The 22,204-nt window shown below is 37.6% G+C and overlaps 1 protein-coding gene across 6 annotated transcripts in view; it reads right to left on the bottom strand.

Annotated features, from left to right (window-relative positions):
* GRM1 (glutamate metabotropic receptor 1) overlaps positions 1 to 22,204 on the bottom strand; it is a 427,593-nt gene that overhangs the window by 8,443 nt on the left and 396,946 nt on the right. For 2 of the 6 annotated variants that reach the window (XM_074037205.1, XM_045391391.3), the window contains one exon: positions 2,780 to 2,864. The exons of the other annotated variants lie outside the window; for them this stretch is intronic. In XM_074037205.1, the coding sequence (XP_073893306.1) occupies positions 2,804 to 2,864 (61 nt within the window). In that variant the 3' untranslated portion in view covers positions 2,780 to 2,803. The remainder of the gene's footprint in view (positions 1 to 2,779; positions 2,865 to 22,204) is intronic. 6 annotated transcript variants of the gene reach the window in all.

Below are 22,204 nucleotides of genomic sequence, written 5' to 3'. Positions count from 1 at the left end.
AAAGGACTCCCACTGACTCCAGCTCCACTTCTTGAAAGCCTTCCAGAAAAATCTGCATATTTAGAATGTATTCTCAAACTTGGGGGCCTATCTGAACATAATTACAATTTCTCATCTTTTTGACTCATCACTGGCTGTAAGGTAGAGAATCTCTGAGTGTGCTTTCTAATTATATGAGAACGTGGTAGTTTCTGTTGATATTACATCTTAAATAGTATTGTGAAGCTTAGCCTTTTCCCCTTTAATTCTACCTTCATCTTAAGCTAGTCAGAAAGCCATTGGCTTGCTGAAATTAGAGAATATCACAAAGTCTAAATATGCAGTTCTTCTTTTAGGATGTTTAGATCAATTACATCCTACATCCTCAAGTTATATGACACCAGATAAAATACAATACAAAGAAAATCAGTTTGCCTTTATTAAGACCTGTGCTTTCTTCATTTGATCAATAAAGAAAAAGACATTCAGAGATAAAATTACCTAATCAAATTCAGTAAAGTATGGAAGGCACCATAAACTTTGGGTAGAGGCTCCACTCTTCCGAGAAAATTGCTCAATTAATTTCATATTAAAGAATAGAATTCTGATGGATACTAAAATTTTTCCAAGTACATTTTGAATGGTCTTTGGTCCAATGTAATCATGATTACCGGCTGATCTAAGAAATTCTTGTACCAAAGTCTATTTAAGACAATATGTTGGTACCATGGCATTGCTGTAGCAGAGGTATAACAAATATGATTATATTTCTTCAGGAAGTATAGATGAATGTAAATTATGCTCCCTTTAAAGGAACTTCAGATCAAACATTATTATTTCTTCTATGCTTTGTGCTACCAGAAACAATCTCTTAATAGTAAGAGATTTTGATGCTCCTCGGCTCTACCTGGAGTTCTCACAATTTACCCTGGGAAATGGGAAAACTGGTAAATTTTCCAATTTGCTGATTTCCCAACAAAGAAATGCAACTGCCATATTTCCTGCAACTGGAAAATTCGCCAATTTTCTAACTGCGATAAAAATTACAGCTGCATTGCTCTGTTGGGATTATTTCTCAGGAGTAGGATAGATCTAGACAGATCATAATGGTCCAGTAGGCAGCTTTATTTCCGTCATCACTAATCTCTTTGCCTTGCCTATTCACAAAAACAGTGGGAACTGAAGGTCACAGAAGAACATATCTTTAAAAAAAAAAAATTTAACAGGAACAACCATGGCTAAAAATATCCAGTCTTAGTTTAGTCTATGGTGCACAGATTTAAACCTACTTATCTCTTCCTAATCCTTTATGGTCTGAAGAAGGAGTGTTTGAATAGATCCTATTCTGAAAGTTCTTAATGGCCAGTCTGTTAGCTTTGCTGATTGTTACTTTATTTTCTGTCACCACCAGGGAGGTACCACATTCAGCTTTTACTTTTGCTTTTAGGCACTCACCTTTTAGTCACAAAATGTCAGTCAACTCTCCTCTCTCTCTGGCCCTGCTGTCATGATAAGACAAGCACATCTACCCATTCCCATCAATCCTTTTTGACAGGCAGCCAGCAGCTCTCACAATTAGAATCTCCTTGCTGTGTCCTTGGTTAGACTCACCCCATGATGCAAGAAACACTCAGTGCCTTCTGAGCTTGGGAGAATTACAGAGAATTCATCCAGCCACAGTAGAGTGGCTCTGGCCTAGATGTACAGACGCCTCTCAGTTACTACCTGGAACACCAGCAGGACTACCTTATTTGTTCCTCTAAGAATCAATATGATTTGGTGGAGACCACACTCTTTCTATTTGGGCTTGTATGAGGAAAAGCAGAAAGGCAGACAACAGACTTCCCAGTGCACTCCACTGAGTGAAGGGAAGAGATGTTATGGCCCTATTCACCAGCCTCCATGGCCAGGTTCAGTAGCAGACATTTGAACAAATCGGGCTCTTCTCATCTGAAGAGCTATTCAAGCCACAGGCACCTCATCAGTGGACTCCCTCCTGCTGCAGGAATGTGTACCTTTGACTCTCCCAGGAGTTTGAAGGGCTGTAAAGGAACAGCTGAAAATGACCACAGACTCCGTGCACAACGAACTGAACATGGTCTATGTTCTTTTGTTAACTTAAAAAGACACTGTCAAGATCTAAAGGTCAAAAATGAGACCAAACATGCATCGTTTTTATCAGACGAGGAAATCTGATAAAAATCACTCATAATGTTAGGAAAATGACTGCTTTTCCTTTTTGTAAAGTGTACTTTCTGTGGGACACACAAAACTTTTGTTTTGTGCTCCCCAGGGCGTGGGAGGCACCCAGCAGAGGCTCATGTTGGCACTCACCCCCGCAAACTGACATGATAGAACTCTTCCATAAATTCAAGCTATGACTTTTACTTTAGTGCAGACAGCATCATTTCAAACATTTGTGCAACCGCAAAAAGGCAAAAAAAGAAAAGAAAAGAAAGAGCTCTGTTTGCCAAGGAGAAGCTGACAAATTTCTGAAGGGGGAAAATTCACTTTCGAGCTTGTGAGTGGGAGTCACAAACAAAAGTGAATCTCCAGAATCAGAAAAAAAAAATAGTGCATCAAAACATAAAAAAGCAAAAAGACTAAATGAACAACTTGACAGTGTCCTTTTAAGAACGATGGACAATAAATTTAAGGCAGTCGTGCAAACCATGGCACGTAAATGAATTCTTCATTCTGATGGCATGCATCACATCTGTTTCCATGTTAGAAAGTGGAAAAACCCAGGAGAGAGAAAGCAAGGGGCAAAACACTAGATTTTCCATGCAGCTTCTCTTACACATTCACTGCAGTGTGGGGGTTTTCAAAGCTGCACATGTGCCGACGGACATTGGCTGGTGGGCGAGAATTCTGGCTGCCTCTTCCTGAAGATTGAAAAGAAAAAGACACCCAGTGAGCGAGGGGGTTATACATGTGTACAGATATGGCAAGTCCACCACTCAGGCAGTGCCTGGCCCTGAGCCTTGCTCTGTATTGCCTCCACCTCCATTTCCTGTATGGTCTCTGCTCTGCCTGGCTGTTTCTTATTGCCAGGCTATTTCTTAAAGCCATGTCAGTGGGGTGCATCTCTTTCCAAGTGGTAGATGTTTTTTTTGCTCTCTGTGTGTGTGTCTATCCTAGGTTGGCTCTTTCCCTCCACTGTTGACACCTTTCTTTATCCCTGGTGGCAGTGGACTTCACCTATACTCACTTTGATGTAGGCTGATTCTTCCCGCCCTCTACCCTTCTTAAAGGAAGTGCAAGAGTTTGTCTGACACTGTGACTTAATTGCACTCTTAATTTTCCTGCATATTATGGCATCATGAATGCATTGCTGTCACTTCATATAAAGTCACATTTATCTCTTGGCATTCACAAGACAGAAGGTGTCCAATGGTAGAGAGATGGGGAGCAGCAAGAGACCCACCTGTTGAGACTGGAAGAATCTGTACAAGGGAAGAATATCATCTCATTCCCTAATTGGATGTCTCCCTATACAGTACCTAGGATAATCTGTCCTCTGTGCCCCTTTGGCAGATGGAGAAGAGAACTGGCTAAACATGACAAGGCTGATGGGCAGCCATGGGTAGTTGGTCTTTCCATCATTTTTTGGAATAAGGATAAGTGCTTTTCCCGTAAGTCAGCTAGCACTGCAGAAGGTGGTGGGATAAAGCTGTCTGGCTGTCATGCCACATAAGTGGGCTGCCTGTCATAGAAAATAATTTCAGGGACAAGATGCTTAGGGTGAACTATCAGCACATGCTACAGGTGGTATGGATGAGGCTGGTTCAACTGGAGAGAAATCTCTCATGTCAGGGGACTCTGCAGTGATGCAGTTCCCTATAGGGCTCCTCAAACTCATCAGTGCTCTCTATGAGTCAACATCTGACCCTCTACCCAGAAGATCCTGATAACAACTGTCCAGGGTAACCTGGAAGAGGACCACAGTGGCTCCTGGCAAGTCAAAGACCTTTTCCTTCTCTTCTATCTCTTTTTCCCATCAAAGTAGACAGAAGAGTGAAAACTCGGAAGAAAGAGGAGGAGGAGGCATTGCAGGAGGAGACCATGCCCCTTCCCATTCCAAGTCTTTCAGGCTGAGTCATGACACGTGCTGGGAAGAAGAGCTGTGAGTTTTAACTTTTAAAAAAGAATACTCTGGAACAGATGTTCACTACCTGAGAGCAAGGGATTTGATCTGAATGTGTAAGTCAGGAAAAGATTTTCCAAAGCACAATGAATGTAACAGAGAAGCAACAAAATTAATCCATATGTACGATTCCATCAAGTTTGGACCATTCACGAAATCATTTAAAGGTGCATGATCTACCCACAGTAATTTGAAATCCTCATCCAAAAATAAGAATTTGAGACACCTTGCTGTAACTTCATTATTACTGCAATAATCCATTCATTTAAGAAACTTAGGAAAAGAGACACTGCTTGCTATCAAACTTGTCAAGGTAATATGCCCCTGACATTCAAGATGCCCACTTGAAATCACAAAGATCATTGAAACAATGAAAATGTTAGCAAGGAGATGATCAGGAGTAAAGGTATGTCTGAATATATAAATGAAGTTAGTGGGAAGTAATATGTAAAATAATATTCAAACAACTTTATTTCTCATGAAAGAAGATAGAAAATACACTCAAAGCATCAGGCGTTGCCTTGTTTGCATGCTCTTGACCCTCTAATTAATTCTACTTTTGAGGAATGTCTGTACATGGTCTATTCAATTGGCACTGGGAACTGGGGCCCTGGCAGGACCAGCTTCACGGGCCTGTAACCAGCACAGACAGACAAACACAATCCCTCCCTCTAAAGAGCCCTGCACTTGATGTTTAGTGCTCTGTGATCATCCTCTTGAAATTCATAATAATGTTATCTTTTAATTTGTGTTTTGTAAGTGATGGTCAATGGGAAAATAGAGCATGCGCTGGGAGCCTCAGTTTACACATGGCCCCCATCTTGCAGCCTCCCTGCCTTTCTGGACAGGCTATGGGCTTTTTGGACTCTTGTCCCCTGGGTCTCAGCCCTGTCCAGCCTCCCACTACCTGTTCCTGCCTAGAAATCACTGCCACTTTCCCTCCCTCCCTCACCTTCCCTCCCTTTCCCTCTCCTTCCCTCCTCTTCCCATTCCTTTTTCTTTTCCTTTCTGTCACACACTGATGGATTCAGCATAGCTTTACCCATATATTTCCATTGCCCACCACTGACAAGGGGTTGGGCACAAGTCCTGACGAGATCAGGGTCTGATGTATGTGCCCTGCACTATCTCAAGACAATGAATGGCAGTGGTTCTCTCCTCCCTGGACTGGCAGTGCCACTACACTTTTGGTAGGCAACACGCAGTGGCAAGCCTCTTGCCCATCCTTTATCCAGATACCTTAGATGTCTCTGCACTGTTATTGCAATACCCTTGGGAGTCGCCTGTCTAATATGGACTGAGGCAAGAGGCATATGAGAAAGAAAGGGAACTGGTTCAACTTCCCTATGGCCTCTGCCCGGTAACTGGCTGGAGGGGAACCTGGCAGCCTGTGGGCCATGCACGTGCAGTCACAAAATGGGGGCAGCCGTGTCTGGTGGGACTTCATTTGCCCCACACAAGGGAACACAGCACTAAATGGAAAATACAAAACACCATGACAAATCAAGAGAAGCTATGGCTTTATAATGCAGTACCGTTAACACTTCCCCTGCTTTTTGAATCAGGGGCTCCGTGTTTTCATTTTGCACTGGGCCCTGCAAATAATGCAGCTGGTCCTGCCTGCTGGGGATGTCTAATGATAAAAACAAGGGGTCGGGTCAATACGCCTTGACAACTTAGAGACTTGATGTACTGACCGTAGCACAGTTGCACAGTGTGGTGTACCCGGGCTGCATCTGTACTTCTGTGTCTCCCGGGTACTGGACAGGAAGCTCTGTGGCCTCTGTGACTTACATTCCCTCTTTAAACTACTCCTGCAGTTAGGAGACAGTTCTGTGGTTCCTTTGAGGCTTTCAGGCATATTGATAGCCAAGCTTCACACAGTAACTCTGAGTAATCCCAAAGACACCCTAATTAACTATTGATGGAGAGATTTGAAAAAAAAACAACAATAAAGCATCTCCTTTATGATCCCTTTTTTTTTTTTTTTTTTTGGTCTCTGACTTTCACTTTGCATTGCAGTGAAATATAAATGGCCCTGCGTACAGACCTTGCTTTTATGAAAGGAGTGTTTTATTAAAGGTTACAGGCCAAGCCATGTAAAATCTGAGGCCAGAGTGGCCATTTTATCAACTGCATAAAAACTGAGAGAAAGAGGTTGACTTCAGGGTATTTTTAGTAATTGTAAAACCACATATTCAACCAACCACAGATTCAGCAAGCCAGAGTAAAAGCTTGGAGGTAAAATGTAGCATATGGGGGCTTGTCAAATATAAGTCCCAAATCTGTGCTTGAATCTTTTGGCAGAAGTTGTGGATTTAAAGAAACCCCAGAAGTAGTTTAGTTAGAAAGAATCCTCTTCAATTTATTCTTAAAGTGCAAAGATCTCTCTCTCTTTCTCTTCCCTTCTCTCTTTCCTTCCTTTTTTCTTTTCTTCCTTCCTTCCTCTCTTTCCCTCCCTCCCTCCCTCCTCTCCCTTTCCTTCTCCTCCCCTCCTCTTCCCATTCCTTTTTCCTTTTATTTCTTCCTTTTGTAAAGTCACTGCTTATCATACACTGATGGATTCTGCATAGCTTTACCCATGTATTTCCATTGTCCAAATAATCTTCCTTGATATAACAACCTATCTGTCTTTGAGAGATACTTAACTCTGTATGACTTTGCTTTAATATGTTATTTTATTTACATCAGGTCACCCATTCTTCCCCACTTTCTATGTAAATATTTATTTTTTAAATGAAGTCAGAATTTGTTACAAATAAATTTTACTCAGTATGATGTTAGCAATGAGATCTCTGGACATTGAGTCAGGAGGCCTGGCACTTTCCAATTGTATGATCACTTCTTTCAGACTCAATTTTTTCACCCTTAAAGAAGGATTGTTGAAAAGGTATTGTGAAAATGCTTTCAAATAGCAAAATGCTATTCCAGCCTAAGCCATAAGCCATTGCTATTAATACCCTTATTTTGAAGAATGGAAAAATAAAGACACAGACAAAAGACCCAGATATTTTAAATATCAGTGTGTATTTAGCTTAGACTTATTTCATAGGATCTCAAACTTCCCTTCACTTTACTCGTTGACTTTAACCACTTTCCTTACTTAAGAATGTCAATAACTTCTGGTAGAAAATAAACTAGACTTTATTTTCTCTCTCTTCCAGACTTTTTTATTTGGGCAACAGTGACTTTGAATGGATTTGTCAGGAACAGGTGAGGCACACAGTCAGGTTAGCTGTCTATGAAGTTGCATGTTTATGGAAGTTTGGAGGTTAATCTACTTTTTAGCAGAGATAAAATGGTCTATACAATTCCAGATGGTCAGTCTCAAAAATATAGAAAGCTCACCATGGAAATAATAATGCAGCAGCTGTCCAAAGTAATCATAAAGAATGACAGCCACCACTCAAGACCATTTTAGCAGGGTACAGTCTATTTTATGTTGTTTTTATAGATAAATACATAATTTGTGCCTCTGATTGCTCTCAAAAGCCAACTGCATTTTTGCCTATTTTCTGAATTTTAATATTTGTTTTTCAGCATTTGTTCATAGGAATGGAGAATGGAGCTCTGAGTATGTGTGCAGGCTCTCTGAAAACGGAAATTTTTTTCCACCCTTCCTTTTAACACATGCACGTATGTCAAAACTCTTATATGCACAATGCAGTTTTTCCATATAGGTGTAAAATATTGCTTCATTTCAAAATTTTTAATATTAAGATTCATAAACTAGTAAGAGACTACAGAGAAGGATTTAATAACATTCAGTTATTAGTTACATTCAGTATTTAGTTACTACCATAGATTTGCCAAATATTAACATTTTGCCTTATTAAAATCTTCTTTCTTTTGAAAATACTAAGGATATGTTTGAAGCCCTCTGTATATTATTCTAAATATGAATCTTCTCCTTTTAAAGAGACAAATTGGTATGTATTGTCACTTGGCATATTTTAATGCTTTTACAACATGTATACTCATATGTGTCAGTAAATAATGCATGACAGTGTTTAGCATATTGTATTTTATATACTTGACATTACTCTACATTTCCATCCAACAATTTCCCTTTTTGCACAGTATTATGTTGGTATGTATAGCTCTAGTTCACTCACCTAAATTAAATTGAATAAATACCACACTTTAACAAATAATCCATTCTTCTACTGATGACCATTTAGTTTGTTTCCTACATTCTGCTATTTTATCAATGCTGCAATAACCATTGTCAAGTATGTCTTCTTGCACAAACGTGGGAGATTCTTTCCCATGATATTTACTTAAAACTAGAATTGGTACTTTGTTGAGCATGCACATTCATCTTTCTTATATATTGCCAAATTGCTCTGCAAAGTTCTTGCACAATTTACACTAGTGTATGAGGTTTTTAGACATTCTGTTTGGTTTTCAAACACTTTTAAAATTAACTTTTTATTATGGCAATTTTCAAAGATATCAGATGTTGTCATCCTGATGCATACTTTGTAAAAACATCCCATCAATCTTTCCTCTGGTGGTTTTAGCAGCCATTAATTATCAGAGTGTAGATAAATTATTTTATTATGAGACTTCAAAGTGGTGATGCAATTCTACCATCCTTTTTGTATCTGTCAACTATATTTCCTTTCTAAAGAAGAAGTTTCCCTCATCATCTATTTAGTTCCTCTGAGATAGAGTTCAAACGGAAAATGCAAGGCAAATAGATGATTCTTTTCCTTTATTTACCAATGTTAAGAATCCTGACTTGATTTTCTAACATTCTCCAATAGTGTATCACATGGGGGTCTGCTTCTACTGTCTGTTTCCCTAGGTTTTCCAGAAATATGGTCCTATCTCTTGGTATGCCTAATAGTATTTTATATCAGATGAGACTCTGTGAACATATAAAATAAGATTATGTTGAGGCCCTAGAAAGTGCTATCTTGCTTTACTATTTTCTCTGCGAAGTAGAGGGACACTGCTTAACATAATCCAACCAGTGACTCAGCTGACTCACAGTCATTTTGCAATTTTGATAAAAATCAGTCTACCATAGGGCATATCCCTTTAGGACTTTCAACAGAAAGCCTGGCTGTGCACTATTGCACTTCATCTGGTGGGTCTTTCTCTCCATCACCTGCTTTTTGGTGTGCTGCAGATAGCTTCAAAATTAGAAAAAATATCTCGACAGGGAACCTTGATCATGTGTTTGAATGACTTTGAGTCTTCAATTTTGTCATTTTAGCTTCACATGATTATGAAAGTGTTTTTGAGCTCTCTCCTCGATGAGTCTGTCTCTCAGCACTGGAGAACTCTATGGAAATCTATTCTGTATGTCAGATGTATTCAGCTTATCTTTTAATCTTTCTGACCCACCCAACGGCAGACAACAAATCTGCCGTGTTGAGGGAGAAGCTGGACCTGTAGTGAAGCCTCTCTGGCCTTTCATTTCCTCACCCCAGTCCTTCGTGACTAAAAGATTTCCTGTTTCCTCTGCTCCTTCCATTGATTCTCTGCTGGGCTCAACCCTGGAAACTCAGGGATATGGTTTAGCTCTCTGTCCCACCCAAATCCCATCTCGAATTGTAATCCCTGTGTTGGAGAAGGGGCCTCGTGGGAGGCGATTGCATCATGGAAGCAGGCTTCCCCCTTCCCCCTTGATATTCTTGTGATAGTGAGTGTGCTCTCACGAGATCTGAGTCTTTGAAGGTGTGTGGCACTTCCCCCTTCACTCACTTGCTTTCCTGCTCTGCCACGGTAAGACGTGCTTGTTTCCCTTCGCCTTCTGCCATGATTGTAAGTTTCCTGAGGCCTCCCAGTTGTGATTCCTGTTAAGCCTGTGAAACTGTGGGTCAATTAGACCTATTTTCTTCATAAATTACCCAGTCTCAGGTAGTTCTGTATAGTGGTGTGAGAATGAACAAATACACTCAGCCTCCAGATAGTGCCCTGAATTGGCAAATTTGCACTATCAGTGTTTGCCCCATGGAAACACGGCTGCAGATAATTGTCTCAGTTTTCAGTTCTCCTCTCTCTCAGATTTTAGTTTCATTAATCTCCGTCATTTCAGTAGCTCCCTGCTGTAAATAAATTACCTTTGTCTTTCCTATTGTTTTTCCAATTATTCTTCTTGGGAGCTATTCGGCCACAGTCTCTTTCATTCTACCCAAAACAAAAGTCTCATCAGGATTCTTTATTTCTTAATTTTTGCCAAACTGAGGGTTGCAAAATGATATCTTATTATTTTTCTTCCCTCTGTTTCTTTGGTAATGTTTAGGTTCCCTAAAGGATCCTTAGCCTTCATGGAATCTTGCATATGTTTCCTTCACAATTCCAACATGTTTGTCAAGTTCCTGTACAATTCACATTGCAATGTAGGTGAAATTTCGGTATCTCTCCTGTGATCCTTTTTACTCCTTATATGTTATTAATGTAAATTCTAATCTCCCATAGGCCATAGTCTCTAAAGACTGATACAATTCATGTCAGAATTACCTTACGTGCCACATTATTCTGCTTTCATATGCCCCAATTTTTTCTTTTTTCTTTTTTTTTTTTTTGAGACGGAGTCTCGCTCTGTCACCCAGGCTGGAGTGCAGTGGCCGGATCTCAGCTCACTGCAAGCTCCGCCTCCCGGGTTTACGCCATTCTCCTGCCTCAGCCTCCCGAGTAGCTGGGACTACAGGCGCCCGCCACCTCGCCCGGCTAGTTTTTTTTGTATTTTTAGTAGAGACGGGGTTTCACTGTGTTAGTCAGGATGGTCTCGATCTCCTGACCTCGTGATCCGCCCGTCTCGGCCTCCCAAAGTGCTGGGATTACAGGCTTGAGCCACCGCGCCTGGCCATATGCCCCAATTTTTTCAAATAATTAAGAAAACCATAGAATTTCTCATGCAAACCTATTACTTTTAAGAGTGAAAGAAGTTTTCTTTATAATTAAGCCATAAAAAAGGGATAACTTGGGACTGTTTGGATAGGTACAAAGACATATGGCCACTCTACTTATTATGAGTGTTAAATAAATGATTGAATAAAAACAGAATATAGAAATATTCTTAATATGAATATTAGCAAGAAATAATTTTGAGCTTCTCTATTACTTTGCTAATTGCAGGGATAGGAAAAGCAATTATTTTATTATAAATTCTTAAATTAATTTTAAAATTTAATATTGAATGTCATAATGTCCCCAAGAAAATTTAAATTTAAAAAAAATTGGTAAAAATAATGTGTATGTATATGCTTGTATGTATATATGTGTGTGCTAAAATGAGGATATACATAAAAATATCAACGGTGATTTTTCTTTCTAGATATAACTGGAAGTAATTACTATTAGCTTCCTTGTGCTTCCCAATATATTCCAAATTGCACACTGTAAGTATTTATTATTTTTAATATAAAAATAAGCAATAACTTCTATTATAAAAATAAAGTTATCATGACCTAATAATTCAGAGTATGATTCCTTTTCCTCTTAGCTTTACCCCAATAACTGAGATACTATATGGGGCTGCACACATATTTTCTTTCACTTAAAAAAAGATATAATGTAAACATTCTAAAACTATGTATTAAAAGATATGAAGAGCTACTAAGGAGACATGCCAAATTTAAATGATAGAATTTGGCACAGTACCAATATTTTTTAAGTTGATTACTACTGAAGTTTTTCTTATTTCAGAATTCTACAGTAGAGTACAGTTAGTACTTTTCATGTTGTAAATACATTATTTTATTGTACCTACATTTTAAGTGTTTGTTCTCACATATAGGCATCTTTTCCAATGAGAAAGCAGATGCTCAAAATTAGGAGGAGAAAAAAGGCAAATCAAATTACACAAAAGGGAAAATAGCCTGCTGTGCTTCCAGATAGACTTTAGATGACAAACTGCCAAAGTCAGACTTTTTATTATCTTACTTTGATTTATCACGGACGAGAAGAGAAAAGGATGATGAAAACAACTTGCCAAAAGTTAAAATTTTCACCTCAGAATATTTTGAAAAAAAGAAATAATTACTTAGTAAGAGGCTTAAAACTGAGGATGTAATGATAACTATAAAGGACTTATAACACTAAAACCTAAAATTTTGTGAGGATTTATGAAATTCTTGGCTATAGCACTAACCTCAATACTAGACACCTATTTCCACTAAGGTTTATTTTACACTGGTATTTGTCTTTAAGCAGAGGCATTAATACCTTCATGTCATCACACATGGAACCTGAAAAAGAACTGAATAAGCAATTATCATACAACTTCTCTTATAGTATTACAAGTATAATCACCATAGTCCTAAAGAACAACATAGTCACATCAAAGCCTGTTGAGAAAGTTATTGGTTTTCTAACATCCTCCAATAATATTAAGTGGTAGATATAATATAAAAGGGAGGGATCAAGATTGGTATAAGATTTCTGCTTTCAGCTAATAGGTAGTACCCCAGGGCAAACTAACTCTACCACTGAAAACAACAAGAAAAAACAGATAAATTTTTTTAAACCACTGGACGATATTGAGAAGCTGTCATGGCAACCAGAATCCAATAGATCAATAAGTTGGAAGGAACAGGACTTCAGAGAGGTAAGCAGATCATCTTCAAGCTATTTTTCTCTTTGGAATTTTTGATGATTCTTGATACAGGACAACAGACTAAGAATCCAGGCAGAGAGTCTTAACTAAGAGGCAAAGAAGCAAGGAAAATTGTTGATACATTCACAAGACTGTAGACATAAAATTTTAAATACTCAAGTGCTCCAAGGCAGCTAGAACTTGAGGAGCTAAGATCCTGGAGAGAAGGAAGTAAAGAAAAGTGAGACTGACACTTGGTGGTTTCCCTCTAGAAAGATTATCACATTTTAGGCTACACAAAGCACAGGATACAAAACCAAGCAGAAAGCTGCTGAAAATCAGAGTAAAGTTTCTGGAAGTCTCACAGCGCTGAGGAATCAAAATTGGAGTCAAGACTTTCAAAGAATTACAGGTTCAAGTACACAATCAGAACCCAGAATCTCAGCCAGGACCCCTGGATAGCTCCACCCTCAGAACAGGATGCACCAGGTGAAGCAGAACAAGTTTTATAAAACTACAGTCCACATCAAATCAGCTCAGTCTGTAACTGGATTATAACACAAAGGAGAAACATATGGGGATACATAAATATTGATTATGCAAATCAATCACATTAATAGTAATATAAGATAGGATGTAAAATATGTGTAGAAATGGAATGCATGTGAAAAAAGCACAACAGTGATGCAAGATAAATTTAAGTGTTTCATGATCCTTGACTTGCTTGGAAAGTGATAAAACTACTAATTTATGTGAGATTGTAAGAGATTAAATAATTTTTTTGTAATTTCTATGGTGACCATAAAAAATAATAAAAGAATTTAGAGCTAACAAACTAATACAGGAGAAGGTTGAATATTAAAATACTAGTGATTATTATTTTGATAAATATTAGACTAATCAATAAAAGGAAAAAAAAGCTAAAATGGAACATAAATCCAGTGAAATAGAAAATAGTTAAGTGGTAGATATAAATATAATTATATCAGCATTTACATCACATGTAAATAAACTAGATATTCTAATTTAAAGGTAAACATTATTAGACTGAAAAGCAAAATCAAACTTATATGCTGCACATATAAGACAATCCTTAAACACATAAACACGAAAGGTGAACGTCAAAGGTTAGAAAGCTGAAAATCAAAGGATGGAAAATGGTATATCATGCAAGCACCAAACAAAAATAAAAGCTGTTAGTTATACTAATGTCAGACAAGGTATACCCTGTTTCTAGTAGTCTATATAGCGGACAAAGGAGGGCTTATATTAGAAATTCGGGGTTTGATTAATATTTGATAATTCAATATATTTCCCCAGTAACATAGAAAAATATAATCATTTCAACCGATGCAGAAGAATAACTTGACAAAATTCAATGCCTATTTGTGATCAATTTCTCAGCAAACTTAAGAGTATGAGGGAATATCTTCAACCTTATTAATGGGCATCTCTGCAAAACCTAGAGATAGCGTCAAACGTAACGATGAACTTTTGAATAATGAAAATGATATCCTAAACCTAGAATGGGCAAAACAATCATGGAAAATAGGAGCAAAGTTGAAGGACTTACACTAGCTGATTTTCAGACTAAAGTTTCAGTAATCAGGTCAGTGCGGTATTTGCAAAAAGATAGATGAATACATGGATAGAACAGAATAGAGGGTTCATAATCAGGACTAAACATGTGTTCAGTTGATGTTGACAAAAGTACCATTGGATGAGGGAAGGTAATATTTTCAAAAATTGATCTGGGTGAACTGAATGTATATTTAGAAAAAACAAAACCAAAAACCTCGATCCACTCTATTATGAACTGAATGTTTGTGCCTCCTCCAAATTTATGCATTGAAATCCTAACTCCCAATGTGATGATATTAGGAAGCGGGGCACTTGGGAGGCACTTAGGTCATGAGGGTAGAGGCTTCATAAGTGAGATTACTACCTTTATGAAAGAGACCGCAGGGAGCTTTCCAGTGTGTCTGCCACGTGAAGATACAACAAGAATACAACAGTCTACATGGTGAAAGAGGGCCCTCACCAGAACCCGCCCATGCTGGCACCCTATTCTCAGACTTCATCCTCCAGAACTGTAAAAAATAAACTTCTATGGTATATAAGCCACCCAGTCCATGGACAGCTTTGTTATAGCCACACAAACTAAGACCTGTTGCTTATGTATTACAAGATGTAGTACAGTAATAATGTATTACAGTAATAAATGTAAAAGTTAAAACCATAAATCTCCTAGGAAAAACATAGGAGAGTATCTCTATGATCTAGGAATAGGCAAGGTTTCTACACTGAGCTATGCACTAACTGAAAAAGGAAAATTTATCAATTGGACTTCATCAAAATTAAAAACTTTCATTCATCAAAAAATACCAATAAGGAATAAAAAGTCAAAGACTGAGAAAAAATATTTGCAATACATAAATCTGACAAAGAATTCAAATCCAGATTATGTGATTAATAATAAAAGGCAAATGGCCCAATAAAAAAGCAAGAATTTGGATAGACATTTCACAAAAGATGGTGTATAGATGGCCAATAAACACATAAAAAGACTCTCAAGATCATTAGTCATCAGGAAAATGCAAATGGAAACTATAATTAAATACCTCTACATACACATTAGGTGGCTAAAAATGTCAAAGACTATCAACACCAAATGTATCTCATACATTCTTGGTAGGAGGCAAAATGACAAAAGCGTTGTGTAAATTTGTTTGGCAATTTCTTATAAGTTAAACTTGCACCTGCCTTATCAAGCAGCAATTTCATTCCTAAGCATATAACCATCCTAAATGAAAATATATGTTCATAAAATCTTGGGTATGTATGTTGATTGTACCTTTGTTTGTCATAACGAGAGCTGGAAACAACCCATACGTTCATCACCAGAAGAATAAACATTGTATATTCATGCAATGGAATATTACTCAGCAATTACAGGGAATAAGCTCCTGTTACATGCAAGAACATGGATAAATCTCATGTTGTGTGAAAAAATAGAGACATAAAATAATATCTACCTTATGATTTCATTTTTATTAAGTTCAAGAACAGGCAAGATTAACATATGGGGCTAGAAATCAGAATAGCAGTTGTCTCTAATTAGAGAACAGGATAGATTAAAAAAAGACACTAGGAAACTTTCTAGAGTGAGGGCAATGCCCTAGGTTTTGGTTGTAGGTTGGTTTCATGAGTGTATTACACATTTGTAGGATATATCAAACTGTCATTAATGTCAATGCATATTACTGTATGTAATTATACTTCAATAACATGTAGATGAAATGAGAGAATAAAAAGGATTAGAGAAAAAGTGTAAATATTGAAGCAAACCAAAGATGATTGAATATATAGATCCTAGGAATTCTTGATGAAGAAAACTAAGGCAAGGAAACAAATACTGAAGACTGTAACTCAAGAAAATTTTCCTAAAATTAAAAAAATGTAAATCCATGTTAAAAGAGAGTATTACATTTCTAAGAATATTGACCCAATACAATCAGTACCAATAACTGTTCTAGTAAAATGACTAGACTTTATAGAAAAAGAAAAATATATTTTGGATGTCTAGGAAAAATCAGTAAGTGTTTTATAAGGGAAGAAAGATTATTATCAGATTTGGGGGCAGCAAAGCTTTTATACTAAATGTAACTGGAACAACATATTGAAAATACTTAAGAAAAATAAAATGTGCACCCTGAATTATATCCAGCAAAAATTGGCTTTTGTTTGAGATAAAGATTGTAGACAAAATTTTTTCCAATAAGCAAAATCTAAGTTTTAGTCCCATGAACTTTTCCTGAGAAATCTACTCTAGAAAAAGATTATAAGCTTCAGACTAGTGAAATAACCAGGGAGACAGCATCATAGGAACAGGAGGTAAGTGCTAAACGTATCCTTAATCGTAGAACTAAGATGAAATGAAAGTTAAAAGAAAGATGGTATTGTACTCTAATAATGTAGATGTAGTAAAACTATTTTAAAAGGAGGAGATAGGAAGATAGTATGAAATTTGTTTTAACTCTTCTCAGTAATGAGTTGGTAGTGGTAGTATTAGTAGTTATTCTAGGACTTTTGTATGACTATCGTGGAATAATAAAAATATATACTTATGAGATATTCTGACCCTCTCATCCGTTTTCTTGGGAGCTAGGATTCTTACTGTGGGAGAAATGAAATATAGATGTAGTACATGTTAACACATAAGCTGTCTATGAATTTCTGGTCAGAAAAGCTAAGCACAGGTATAATAAGGTAGGCTTTGGGACACAAACTGAGCTGATTCTTAAAATCTACTTACTACATAATTCACTATCTTAGAACAGTATGATGCCATATGAATGTAGTATGTTCATGGGTAGTGTGATAAGCAGAATGTGGGTATTGTCATCTCTACTGTAAATAAACTGAACGCTACAAAAAAAAAGTAAATGTGAAAAACACGGTGAGTTGCCTTGAACCCCAAAGAGTGCACATTCCTAATGAAAGTTTTCCCAAGGGCCAGCCAGGATCTGGTTCTCAGTCTTGCTGTCATCCTTCCCACAGCTCACTCTCAGCTCAATCCTAAATGCAGGGCTTATTTTTGTCTGCCCCCAAAAGAATGAGATGTCAGCTAGGATGAGACTTACATTAAACAAGTTCATGAAATAAGATTGACACATGCCAGAATTCATTCCATTTTCATTTGCAATGGAAATAACATACAGCATTGACAATGCTGCAACATATATCAATAGACTTGTAAGGGGAGACAAGACTTGACCATTGCTTGTTCACACAGAGGCAGAAGGAGGGGATGGAGGGTTATAAGATTCAATAGTTAAACATTTGATTGCATCAAATGAAGACAGTTAGGTTCATCTTAAATTTGTAATGAACCCATTGGTCACCAAGCCCTTCACCCACCTCCACCTTATAGAGATCTGTGGTCATTTCCAATGTTTGTTTGGGTGACTGTTTTGCTCTGCTCTCCTCCTTTTCCAGATCAGTCATGTTGTAGTATGTTTATACATTTATTCTGGTTATAGTTCAACTTTTATAGGTCTTGGAGCCTAACAATCCTGAGGCAAAGGCATGTCTCTCTTGGCTCTGTGTAGCTCTTAACATTGAATTTTTTGAGCAACTTTACTTTTACTTTTGTTCTTACTTAATATTTCTTTGTTCACTGTCTTCATCTTACCTGTCAAAGCCACAAGTCAGGCCACTGTAATGTCTGCCCTGGACCCTGCACCAGTCTCCTCCCAGAGCTCAGGCTCATATCTTGCTCGCCTCCTAAGCATCCTCCATACTGGGGATAGAGTGATAGTTCTGAAACACACATCTCACCAATCACAGTGCACCCTGGTTTGTGACTTCAGTGGATTCTCATTGTCCAGAAAATAAGGTCCAAGCTCATAAGGCTTCCTCTAACTAGTTCCTGAGTGATCTGGCCCCAGAGACCTGTCGAGTCTTGTCTCACTATGTTTTCCTTCTTACTTCCTCTGCTCCAGGCATTCTGGAATTGCTTCATTTCCATCATCTGTGAGTGCTTCTTTTTTCCTATCTTTACATCCAGATTCCCTGACTGCTCTATCCCATCAGTCTTCTTCCTTTCCTAACCAACCCCTTCTCCTTCTTCAGAAATCTTAGCTAGGGTAATGCTTCCTGGAAACATTTCTAGCATTCTTGGACTGGTTGGAGACTTCTAATAACACTCATATAACACCAGTACTTCTCATAGAAACACTCACTACACTTGTATTGTCTTGTTCAGTGCCCAGTCTACTGGCTAGATTTCAGTTTCCACAAAGTCAGGAGCCAGATGTGTTTGTTCAGCACTGCAGTTGTCCTAGTGCCTGACACAATTAGGTGCTTGAAAGTTGTTTATTGAATGAATGAGTCAACAGTGTTTATCTTCTGGATCTTAAGAGGTATGTTTCAGCCCTTGAAACCAAGCCTATAATTCTAACCATCCTAGCAAAAGTGATTTTACACTAGGATCAGCCCTGAAATAAATTTTGGCTTCACATACTTGAAGCTAAACAAACATTCCTTACAAGGAATACCAACCCTACTGAAACTTTTTATTTTTTATTTTTTCATTTTCCTAGTAAGCTATGGTCTTGTTTGCCTCCAAATCTCTTTACATCATGGTCCCTCTGCCTAGAATACTCTCTCTGCACTTCCCCCACCTTAACCTCCTCTTTCTTAATCTCCTTCTTGATCTAGCTAATGGAAACTATTGTCCATTGAGCTTCCTAGACCTTCCCTGCCTCCAAGGCCTTTACTAGAGGCCCTCTAGGTGCCTCCCAAACATTCCCTACTTCCTCTGTTGTAGAACGTCACCGTGTCACATTGTCATGGCCAGGTTTCTTGCTGGTATTCCTCTACTCCACTACACTTGAAGTTCTGTAAGATCACACACTGTGCTATTTTCCTTACCAAAAAATTGTCCACAGTTTGTAAAATAGTTGACTCTCTGTAATTTTTTAAAATTAAGGACTGAATTATAAAAACCTTAATTAAAGTTTGCAATAAGACACTAATGGAATCAACAACTACAGTCACAGAACTGGCTGACAGCATCCCTCTTCTTCCTCATCTCTACTGCAACTCCATTATCATAATTTCTTTTAATGTACTTTTATTACATAGGTCTATATTTTTTCATACCCATCTAAGTCAAATAATGTAAGAAATATAAAGTTTGATCAAGTGGAAAATGATATTAATTCCCACAGTATTTGAGGGTATTTGCTAGGAGCACGATAACTTGAGAATATATTTTTATAACTGGAAAATCTGGGGAAGGAAAGTATTTCCTATTGTTACTGATTTCTTTCAAACAGTTGTGTTTCATTACCTGGAGCAGCATCACCTAAGGGCTTGGCCTAATTTTGTTAGCAGCCAATTCCTCATATGTCTTACAGATAACCTGCATAGAGGCTAGTATTAAGTTGCCTTCAGTTATAGGCAGCTTCCCTTACTCTGATGAAATAAAATCTTCTTATAGGTACATTTTTTGTTAAATGGATTAAATAGTCACAGATTTTCTTTTTTTTTATTCTGCTAACTAATGTTAACAATAATATTTTATTGTTCTGTAACTTATAATGTATTTTTATTAACTCAGAAGACAATGTTCTAATGATCTATTTTCTTTATAAGACAGCAAAGCAAAGCAAAACAAAACTTAACTTTTGTCTTTTCTTAGTCTTCATCCTGAGGCAACAGAGAGATATTTTATAGCCAAAAACCCATATAATAGAAGTGAAGATAAGGTCTGGCTTTTAAACTTAGTTGACTCTACACCTCAAACTTTCATAATAAATGGATCCTCTAACAGCCATGGAGTTTTCTTCCCCCTCCATGGACAGTATTTCTCTCTGTGCTATGGAGAACCCTGTGGGTGGAGGGAATTCAGTCAGTCTCTTTGGGTATCTGGACCTATAACAACATGTGAACTCATGAACATTGGCATAGCTATCCTTAGACTCACCATGAGTGCTCATGAAATAAAGATATCTGAGGAGAAGATGAAGAAGGCATAGGGTGAGACAGGAGACAGGAAGATAAAAACCTGGAGCCTTTCTGCTCTGGAGCCAGTCCTCTATGTCACATGAGATACCCGATATTATTTCTTATATTTTTACATTAAATACCCCACCCCATTTGCTTAGGCTAGCTTAAGTTGTCAACTATAACTTGCAGCCAAAGTGTTCTAATTAATGATCCTTTAGGCTCTATTCTTATGATTTGAAGCTTCCAAACCCACTGGGACTTTCTTCTTATTTTCTTTGTTCTCTAAACTCTCAATATGTTTGCTCCCCCTGACTGGCTTTCCAATACATTCACACAGTCTGCTTCAGCTTCAGTTTTAAGTTGATAACACTTTACACTGGACACTAAGGCTAGCAGATGGGATGCAAATGACCTCATCTTTCTTTAGCTGAGGCCAAGCATGGACAGGTTGCCAAACTGTGTCATACAGGGTGTCCTTCTTCACACATCTCACACTGAGTAACAGTTGCATGCCTCCACTTCCAGCAGACTTACAGCCCCTCCATTTTTTATAGCATGAATATAATGAATGCATAAGGCTAAGGCATATCCCCAGTTTCTAGAACTCTCTTTACTTGAAGGGGTAATTAAGAATTTTATGTTAGTATAGTATATGAACTTTCATATACCTTCCCATGTTTTTATAATTTTAATGGCACTGGCTAACAATTATTGAGATTTTTCCCAATTATTTAGATATCGTGCTGTGCTCTTTATACACATTTTTTAATTTTATCCTCCTCAGAACCCTATGGGATAAGCACTATTATTATCCATTTTTATAACTCAAATACATAGAAGTTAAGCAATTTGCCCAAGGACTAGTAATTTGAAAGAAAACAGGTCACTCGGTAGACATCTGCTATGGACTAAATGTTTGTGTTCTCCAAAACTCATATGTTGAAGTCCTACCCCAATGTGAGAGAATGAAGAGGTAGGGCCTTTGAAAGATAATTAGGTCAGGAGGGTGGGGCCCTCATGAAGGGATCAGTGCCTTAATGAAGATACAGGAGAGAGCTTGCTTCCTCCCTCCTCTGCTCTCTATCATGTGAGGATACAATGAGAAGATGGCCATCTTCAAACCAGAAGAGGACCCTCACGAGGACCCCACCTGCTAGCACCCTAATCTAGGACTTCTCAGCCTCCAGAACTGTGAGCAATATATTTCTGCTGTTAAGTCACCCAGTCTACGATATTTTAGTTATAGCAGTTCAAGCTGACTAAAAACATCTGACTCCAAAATTTCCCATTCACATGAATCACCACATTATACTGTTTCTTATCATTTCATGCACACAATGTTTTTGTAATCATGTGTTATACCATGAACTATTTGGGAATGGGCTCTATCTCTTATTAATTGAATTTAATGCATGAATAATAAAAACATTGTTGAGGTAACAAACATAGAGAGCCATTGAATGATAAAAATAAATGATTTTATCCAGAAAACAATGATTTTTGGCCCCATTTCTTCCTCTTATAAAAATAGCATTGAGTTTTCCAAGTCTCAGATTCTTTATTTGCATGATGGTGTAATGAATGTACCCACCTTGAGCCATTACAGATAATTATCTTGGAATATTTATGAATTCAGTTTAGAAACTACACATTAACATATGAGAATAAAATATTAAGTTTCAGAACTTGAATATGTATTGACTCTACAAGTTTATTTGAATCTGAAATATGAAAGGTGACCTATATTTAAATGGAATTATGTTCTCTTTGAAGCCATAGCATAATAGGTGTCCATGGTCTGTCTCAGGTGAGAACTTGAAAATATGAGCCATAAGTACTAAAAGTAGCTATTTCTGTGTTATTTGTGGAGCAAGTGTGTTATTTGCAAGAAAAAAAAAAAAAAAAAACAAAAACAAGGAAATGGTGGTGACTGCAAATTTGCCTCACCAGGTTGGGGACAGGGAATGTGCATCTCCATTATTCTGGGGCTGTTCACCCCTTCCTTTCACTTG

This window comes from Macaca fascicularis, chromosome 4, assembly GCF_037993035.2.
Source record: "Macaca fascicularis isolate 582-1 chromosome 4, T2T-MFA8v1.1".
Lineage (NCBI taxonomy): Eukaryota > Metazoa > Chordata > Mammalia > Primates > Cercopithecidae > Macaca > Macaca fascicularis.
Note: the sequence above shows the minus strand (reverse complement) of the source record. Positions and strands in the feature narration are given on the sequence as shown.